This window comes from Coffea arabica, chromosome 4e (assembly GCF_036785885.1).
Source record: "Coffea arabica cultivar ET-39 chromosome 4e, Coffea Arabica ET-39 HiFi, whole genome shotgun sequence".
NCBI lineage: Eukaryota > Viridiplantae > Streptophyta > Magnoliopsida > Gentianales > Rubiaceae > Coffea > Coffea arabica.
This window is the reverse complement of record NC_092317.1, coordinates 28,535,285-28,544,845: the sequence shown is the minus strand read 5'-3', so window position 1 is coordinate 28,544,845 and position 9,561 is coordinate 28,535,285. Positions and strand designations below refer to the sequence as shown.

General features: G+C 38.6%; 1 protein-coding gene across 1 annotated transcript; it reads right to left on the bottom strand.

The window, feature by feature from the left end:
• Positions 1 to 386: 386 nt before the first annotated feature.
• LOC113740900 (uncharacterized) lies at positions 387 to 1,368 on the bottom strand. The gene is made up of 4 exons (XM_027268414.1): positions 1,207 to 1,368; positions 1,012 to 1,123; positions 769 to 833; positions 387 to 551 (listed from the first exon to the last, which is right to left on the bottom strand). Exons 1-4 carry the CDS (start codon positions 1,366 to 1,368, stop codon positions 387 to 389), a joined length of 504 nt encoding a protein of 167 aa, XP_027124215.1.
• Positions 1,369 to 9,561: the final 8,193 nt, after the last annotated feature.

The following is a 9,561-nucleotide window of genomic DNA, read 5'->3' as shown; positions in this document are numbered from 1 at the left end:
GTTGTATGCAGTTGGTGTAAAAGTTCCATCCACCCAAAATACTTCATAATGCTGATCCAAAAGGGCTTGAATGAAGACTTCATCCATTGCTAGAGTCCATTTCATGTTTTCCTTCATGATGCTTGGATCTTTCTTCATGTTTTTCCAAGTACACAAACTATATTTGTAGAAGAAAACATAACGAGAATAGAATCTACATCAAAATAAAAGTTTTATATTAATTCTATTATGAATACATGGTTCTATAGATCCAAAAACATACAAAATCATATTAGACAAAAGAAGATTCATGTGGCAACTTGCATTTATAAACTCACACTACTAATATAAGAGTACAAGTTAACAAAATAAGGATCACATGACAACTTAAACAAAAGAAACTAGCATCAAGTCAAGTAATCATTCCACATTTGCATTGCTATTTCATTCCTTAAACTCTCTCCTTGAGCATGATCTTTTTCAGCACTTATATCTCCACTTTCTTTCTCCGATGGAGATTGACGTGCCAATTCCTCACCCGCTTCATTAATGTACTCCAAGTCAGGATCAAACTCCACGAGAAAATTATGTAATATAAAACACGCAAGCACAATTTGTGATTGCATCAACACTATAAGTTGGTTGAGTATCTCCAATGATTGGAAACCATTTTTTCAAGACACCAAATGCTCTCTCAATTGCATTACGCAATGATGAATGTCGTAAATTGAATAGTTCTCAAAAGTTTTGCGGTTGTTGACTTGAGTATTCCTTCAAGTGATATCTTACATTTCTGTAAGGTGTAAGAAGTCCCCTTCTCAACATGAATCCAACATCAACAAGATAATATTTACCTATACAAATATGAAATAGTTACTACTTAATTAAATGCACTAAGAATAATTAACTAAGCATTACCATTAGGAATGATTAATTTATCTTCTCTAGTGAGCGCATTTTTTATGATCCTTGAATCCGATGCATGTCCCTCCCAACCGGGTAGAACATATGTGAATCTCATATTCAAAGAACATGCAGCTAGCACATTTTGTGTTAGATGCTCTTTTCTACCACGATATTTTGCCGCATCAATGCTGGACACCTTAACACGAACATGGGTTCCACCAATTGCACCCACACAATCCTGATACTTATACACTATGTTAAAATATAATTTCTATATGAATTTACAATTTTTAAAATAAGGTGTCAAAAAATTGATATCACCTTATAATATGGATAAAATCTTGCACTATTAAGTATTTCTGAAGGAACTTGTTCTCCCATAAGCTGGTGAAGAAATTGATCCTCCAATGCTATAATTGCTCGTAAAACTCTATGAAAATGATGACTAACAGTTTCTCCGAAACGACGATAAAAGTATGACATTGTGATATTTTTTGAGGGAATTGTTAATATATGGAGGAATTTAACAACTTGCTCCTGCACCATGGCTCTTTGAGTAGGTTGTAGACCCCCATGTGTTTGCAATAAGTCACATAAAGTGCCTAAAAGTTTCTGGCCCCATACGGATAACTTTACTCAAATATCCATTTGTACTAAGTTGCATCAATAATTCCTCTCGTACTAAATGACATTGTGCAGACCGATATCCAATGGGTCGATCCACATAACTTGCATGGCTTAGTTTTCGAGCAATTATCATCTTTATTACATGACAAACAATTTCAGTAGCAACCAATTGTCGTTTCCTTTGTTGAATGTCATATTCTCCATCGACTTCATTTTGTTCCTTATCCATCTAAAAAGATTTGTATTAGGACACTAAATTTATGAATGAATAGATAATTAAAAAACAGATTTTATTTATTTACAAAGGTTATGGCATCATTATCAAGTACAATGCTAAAACTCTAAATATCAATATAAAAAGGAGTTCTCTAATAGTAATGTTTTTAAAGTGTTGACATAATCTATAGTAAATAACAAGAATAATGTAACATCCTAATACATAAAAGATGTTTTTAAATGAAGGTATTGAGACATAAATACCATTTTGTCTATTCAAACTTTATTGAAAAATTCTTCTTGCTCTAAATGAAGTTGATTAGGCAATATAAATGACGATTAGTCCTAGGTTTAGTTCATATATTGCATAGACTTTCTGGGAAGAGAGAGAGTGTGTGAGGACCTTAAATTTTCTTATTTTATCGTATATTACTAGTTTATTTAAATATTTATTCATTTGTTTTCTCCAAATAATTTATTTCAACCCTTTTGGAACTATGACTTACGTATATTTTTAAAATGTCCTATTAATAAATTTAATTTTTGGAAGCTCGTTTAGCGAGATTTAGTGAAACCGCGTTTGGAGGCAATAATTGATTTGAGAGTACAGTGATCTTGGAGATTTGAGAACTCATACGTTAGTCTTAAAATAGGTATTTTTATGAATAATTACCCTGGTAATAGTTAGTTATATTATCGTTATAAGAATTTCTTAGAAATTTCGCTTTATCGCTCATAAGTCAGAAGTTCGCGTCTTCACGCGCGTGACTAATTGGAGGATTTTAGAAATTATTGTTAGACTACTAAGAGTGGATAATAATAGTATTAAAGGAAGTACATTAGAGGATTAGTGCACAAGTGAAACAAGTCCGAGAGGAAACGGGCACGAAACACGTGCGTACGCGCACTATTGGAGAGTTGACTTTTGTGCACTTAAAACTTACACCTACCAAGCTTCTCCAAGAAGCTTTGCATCAGCACCACCTCTCTCTTTTCTCTCTCAAGGCAGCCGAACAACCTCAAGGAAGAAGAAGGAACCAAAACTCCATCTCATCTCACTCAATCTTGCACCTTTTCACCTCAAATTCACCGTACAAACTTAAAACAACTTGGAGATCATCTTGGACTAGGAAGACGGCTTCATTCTCACGGTTTTCTTGGAGCTCTAGTGACCAAAATTTTCTGGTTTATCATCATCTAGGAGGTAATCATCATCCAACCTTTGAATCTTAGTTTTAGTAAGTTAAATTATCTTGTTCGGTAATCATCATCTAGTAAGTTTTAGAAATGGTTTCAAAGCTGGAAAACGTGTACAGAGGTGCTCTGGCAGCGAACTTTAAATGATCATAACTCTTTCCTTCGATGTCAAAATCGAGTGTTGTTTGTGGCATTTGAAACTAGACAATTCCAGTTTTCTAACGGTATAAAATGAATCCCCTGATTTGACTTGAGTGAACCGTACTAGTTTTTCAAAGTTACCTGTTCTGTTTTGTTGCTGTGCTAGAGAGTCAATGAGGTGATGGGACTTGTTGCTTGAATTTGATGGACAGAATTTCAAAACGATTTCGTCTGAGAAATAGTAGCCTTATGAATGTAGTTTCCAATGCCACCAACCATGCCCCATTCTAAGTTGAATTGAGTGAGTTATGGGCAAATTACAGACCTGCACCAGAGAAAGAAAACCCTAACTTTGGGCTAGCTGATGGCTTAGCTCAAATTGGGACTTGTTATTTTGAAACTTTTGGTGTTAATCACCTACCAAATGTATGTTGGATGTTTCTTAGACTTTTCCTTCATAAATGAACCATGTTTGAGATGATTTCATTGGCTAAAGGTCCGAAAAAAGGAAAACGTAATCATAAGGTAGAATTACCTTGGATATTCCTGGAACTTTAGTGGTCTTGTTAGCTGACTTCCCATATGAATTTTTGTATGAAATTTGATAGAAGGGTAGCCCTCATATATTAGTGTAATCATACCAAATTTTATGCCATTCCAAGTCCATTTCAATGCCCAACTGAAGTCCCAAAGTTCATGTTTCAAACCTGGAAATTCTTGATCAATGAGGAATTTTAGCCAACTTTGAGCTGCTATATCTTGGCTCTCAAAACTCCAATTTTAGTTCTGCTTGTTGTGTTTTAAACCTTGATTGTAACTCTAATTGATTTTCAAATTTGAAAGGCTAGTTCACATTCTGTGAATTTTTCTGAATTTCCAAATTTTGCCAAAAACCAACCCCGAATCTGCCTTAGAAGTGCAAGTCAGCAACTTTAAGCCAAAATTTGAGTATCTTCCATTTTGAATCATGGAAAAGTACCTTCTAGGAACTTTTAGTACTTTGGAATTAGTTTCCAACGGTACCAAGGCTTTCAATTTTGGACCTACAGAGAATGAGATATGATTTTTCAAATAATTCACCTCAAATCTGAAATTTCTGAACTTAAAGGAAATTGAGTTTTAAGGACTCTTCATTTTCCTTCGATATTGCTTGACCATTTTACACTTGATTTCAAGGATGAAAATCAGTTTTCCTTGTATTATTAAATCCCACTTTTGAGTCTCGATTTACGAGTGATTAAGGCTCTCTTTCATGATATTTTCTTAGATTGTACAAAGGTACAATCTCTTTCTTGTTAATAAGGGGTTTAAAAGTGATAGTGTGTAATTGTAAATTATTTGCTCAGGCACTCAAGGAGACCTTCAAGAGAATCTCACAAGGGACGCCTAAAATACTTGATTGTGCACCACTCTTGTTTTGACTAGGTGAGTATCAAGTGCATAACTTGATGTATTTACTTGATCTATCTTGCTCATATGCGTGACTATTACTTGATGAGAGGAGTGTGTACTTTATCGTACTCGCTCTCCTTTACTCGAACTTTACTTGCATTAAACTTGATTTTTAAAGTCAATTGGAGTGAATCTCATCGGCAAAATATACCTGTTTTCGAGTGCATGTCGTGTTTTCGTGCGTGTCGTGATGTCGAGTGGAGTGAACCTCCTTGACTTATGGGGACACCCAATTCTCTTAGCCAATCTTGCAACTCGAGTCGGCATGGGCTTGGTCGAGAAGCTTGATGAACCAAAAGAATAACAAAACAAAACTTGATCTTTTGAGATCTTGTTCGGCATACTCGGCGAGTATCGCCCTTTTCGTGCTTGTTTGGTTACGGATCCGAGAGGGTAGAATGATGGATGGAGGAAGTAATAAGTGAAATTTCTACGGACATAATACCTACCCGAACAACGGAGTGTCATCACAAGGGAGTATCGGATCGAGCCATGGCGAAGCAAGTGGAAATTAGCTCCTGAGAGCTCCTGTATCCTACTCAAGTGTGTTTAATTGTTAATCGTGAATTACTTGATTTTATCGCTTCATTTATAGCATAAATATTATTGATACTTGAACTACATGCTTGCATGACTTTCTTGGCCTCACTGAGTAGTGGCTCATCCCATTAGTTTATTTTTCTTAATAGGAACCGGAATGGAAGAAGTTAAGAAAATGCCGATTTGAGACACTTTTGTATTAGTTTTTTTATTGTAATCGACTAGACACTTTTGGATGTTGTATATTTTGGGAAAAGTAATTGTAAGTTTGAAATTGTGATGTAAGATTGAATATTTATGTATGAAAATGACTTCGTACCTTTATTCCGATTTTCATTGTTAGTATTAGATTTTAAGTTTGAATTGGAATTGTCTCGAGTCCTGGCGAGAGTTAGGCAGGCGTCCCGCGGATACTCTTGGGTTCGCCCTTGAGAGAAGTGGGGGCATCGCAGAGAGAGAGAGAGAGAGAGAGAGACATGCTTGTACATTGTGTCTCTATGTTTGGGCAGGCTACAGAGAGTTGGGGTCTCGGTACGGCTTGGTTTGGCTGCATTTCAAGAACCAATATCAAGAAAAGCAATGTGGTGCCTTTGAAAATGTAATGTTCCCTTGGCATTTTGCACGTACATAATTTGTATGACCATTATAGCACTCAATTCTTGTGAAACTTTTTTTTTGCATAACGAGTATCTACTAACAATGTAGGATTCAAATTTTTTTATCTACTATATTGTATACTTGATTAATTTATTTGTAATAACAGAGCAAGGTAGGAAAATTTAATGAATGTGTCAAGTTTCTCGAACTCTGTGGGTTTTAGATAATTGAAGGAGAAGTTTTGTACCTATCCAAAGACAAAGTTTACATGGCCACACTTGCAGAAGCTCCGACAGTTCTAAACTCTGCTATTACCAATCCTTACTTTGGACTATTTTCAAGGTAATTTAAGTCTTATTATATACCCAGGATCGTAATTTGAGCAGGGACAGGCAAGAAACCTCTTGGGGATGATGAATAAGGAGATGATACGGTCCTCGATCAACTCATTTCGAGACACATAGCACATTTACCCAAGGATCTAGCGAGGTTGTCCAATGCTTGGATTGCGGGTCCTAAAACCAACACGGACGATACGAATTGGTAGAAGGCGGTAGAACGACGACTCCAATAGAAGGTGAATACTCCAGTGGATAGGTCGGTAGAACAATCAAGGACAAGACGCAAGATTGCTCAACACCCTTGCCAAGAGCAAGTAAAGGCTCAAAATTCTCACAAGGAAGAAAGTCGAAAATCTAAGCAAATTTTATTCATAAAACGTCTACCCCCAAAACCTTACAAAGCAAGCCTTTTTATAGGCTAATGGCCACTGAAACCTAAGGAAAATAGGAAAGGGGAATTTGGCCATCTTGGGATCAAGATGGGCCGGCCCATGCTCTACTAGAACAACTAATCTAACTCTCAAATAACACTAAGGCCTAAGGCCCTACTCGGCCAACTCACTTGGAGGCCCACTTGACACTTCATGGGCTTGATCGTGATGTAGATAACTTGATTGTCTCCTTCCAAGCCTTCAATATCTCTATGGACTCCATGTTGGTCTTGGACAATTCGAACAAGGGTTTGGAGGGATTCTTTGAAGAGCTTGGCCCGTGCACGTGTGACCGGGCCCAATGAACTCGGACTGGGTCATTGCGTGGGCTGAGACACACATCAGTCCCCTCCTCTTGAGAAGGATTTGCCCTCAAATCTGGATCCTCCTCGTCAAGAAATGGGCTCAAATCCGCGACATTGAAGATCGCGCTAACATTGTACTCCCCGGGTAGCTCCAATTGGTATGCGTTGTCATTGACTCGTTGGAGCACTCGAAAGGGTCCATCACCCCTTTGGGACAATTTGCTTTGACGTTGCTTGAGGAATCTCGTTTTCCTCAGGTGTTGCCAAACCCAATCTCCAGGCTCAAAAATCATCTTACGACAGTGCTTGTTGCCTTGCTGGATGTATTGTTGAGTACGCCTCTCAATGTTTGCCCGAACGGCTTCATGTAACCTGAGCACAAAATCAACTTTTTTTTCCCATCTAAGCGTGTGTGCTCAGAGGAAGGTAAGGGTACCAAATTCAGGGGGTCAGGGGGTTAAAGCCATAAACGATCTCAAAAGGTGAGTAGTGTGTTGCACTATGAACAGTTCGATTGTAAGCAAATTCAACATGAGGCAAACACTCTTCCCATGATTTAAGATTCTTTTAATCAAAGCCCGAAGTAGAGTACCAAGTGTGCGATTAACAACTTCAGTTTGTCCATCGCTTTGTGGATGACTGGTGGTGGAGAATAACAATCTAGTGCCAAGTTTAGACCACAAAGTCTTCCAAAAATAACTCAAGAACTTTACATCTCCATCACTAACAATGGTCTTAGGCATACCATGCAGACGGACAATTTTTTTGAAGAACAAGTTAGCAATATGAGATGCATCATCGGTTTTGTGACAAGGGATAAAATGAGCCATCTTAGACAATCGATCAACCACTAGAAAGATGGAGTCATTACCCCTTGGTGACCTAAGTAGTCCCAAGACAAAGTCCAGAGACAAGTCTACCCAAGGATAGTGAGGGATAGGCAATAGGGTATACAAGGCGTATGGATTTGTTTTAGGTTTCGCCTTATGATAAGTGACACATCTACCAACCATGCGTTCAACATCTCTACGCATATGAGGCCAGTAAAAATGCTCTTGTAACATGGCTAGAGTCTTAACAATCCCAAAATGTCCCATGAGACCACCACTATGCGCCTCTCGAATCAAAAGATCACGAATGGAAAAGTTAGGGACACACAATTTATCCACTTAAAACAAAAATCCATTGTGCAAGAAATGCTTTCCATGTGGATTCTTTGTATAAGATGCATAGACTTCCCCAAAGTCATGTCATGGGTGTACAGTTCCTTAAGCATTTCGAACCCTGGCAACTTAGCATCAAGAACAGCAAGCAAAGAACGTCTCCAAGATAAAGCATCAGCTACCACATTCGTTTTGCCAGTTTTGTACTTAATGACATACGAGAAGGTGTCAATGAAACTTACCCATTTGGCATGGCGCGTGCTCAACTTGGGTTGGCCCTTGAGAAATTTCAAGGATTCGTGATCAGTGTGTATCACAAACTCCCTTGGGTGTAGGTAGTGTTGCCAAGTCTCCAATGTTCGTACAAGTGCGTAGAGCTCCTTATCGTACGTGGGGTAGTTCAGGGCAGCACCTTCTAGCTTCTCACTAAAGAATGCACAAGGCCTCTTGTCTTGCATGAGAACGGCCCCAATACCTACACCAGAGGCATCACATTCAATTTCAAAGGTCTTGTGAAAATTTGGTAATGCCAAAACAGGTACATGTGTGAGTTTGTCTTTGAGGGTAAGGAATGCTGCTCTTGGGCTTCACCCCAATAGAATTTGTCATTCTTCTTGGTCACGGCAGTCAATGGGGAAGCAATGGTGTTGAAGTCTTTGACAAATCGTCGGTAGAAGCCTGCCAATCCATGGAAGCTGCGCACCTCATGGACGGATGTTGGAATTGGCCATTGCTTGATGGCCTCAATCTTGGACTCGTCTACTTTGATTCCATGTGAGCTCACTACATATCCTAAGAACACAAGCTCGTTAGTACAAAAGGTGCACTTCTTAAGGTTAGCGTATAAACGCGCCTGTCGAAGTGTCTCAAGAACTAATCTCACATGCTCCATGTGCTCTTGTTCACTGCGACTGTATATTAGAATATCATCAAAGTAAACAATGACAAATTTTCCAATGAAATGCCTCAAAACATGGTTCATTAACTGCATGAATGTACTAGGGGCGTTAGTCAACCCAAAAGGCATGACTAGCCACTCATAGAGACCATGTTTGGTTTTGAAAGCCATTTTCCATTCATCGCCTTCTTTCATCCCAATTTGATGATAGCCACTCCTTAGGTCAATTTTAGTGAATATAATAGCACCATCGAGTTCATCAAGCATATCATCTAATCTAGGAATGGGGTGACGATATTTAACGGTAATAGCATTAACGGCCCTACAGTCAGTGCACATGCGCCCAGTACCATCCTTTTTGGGGACAAGTATCACAAGCACAGCACAAGGACTTAGACTTTTCTTTACCCAACCCTTACCTAATAGGCCATCAACTTGCCGTTGAAGCTCCTTTGTCTCCTCAGGGTCCATGTGGCAAGCAGGTTTGTTGGGTAGTGGTGCTCTAGGAATCAGGTCGATTTGGTTCTCAATCCCTCGAATGGGTGGTAAGCCATCAGGGACCTCATCAGGGAAAACATCCTCAAATTCCTGCAAAAGAGCAACCATATTCGAAGGCAATGCCTTATCGAGCTCAGCAACATCTAGTAGTACGTGCTTGCAAATCATGAGTAAGACGAGTTGGTCAGCATTTACAAGTTTGCGCACATCCTTAGCCTTAATTATCAAGTTTTGCTTCCTAATCTTTGGTTTAGCCAATGCATGATCACG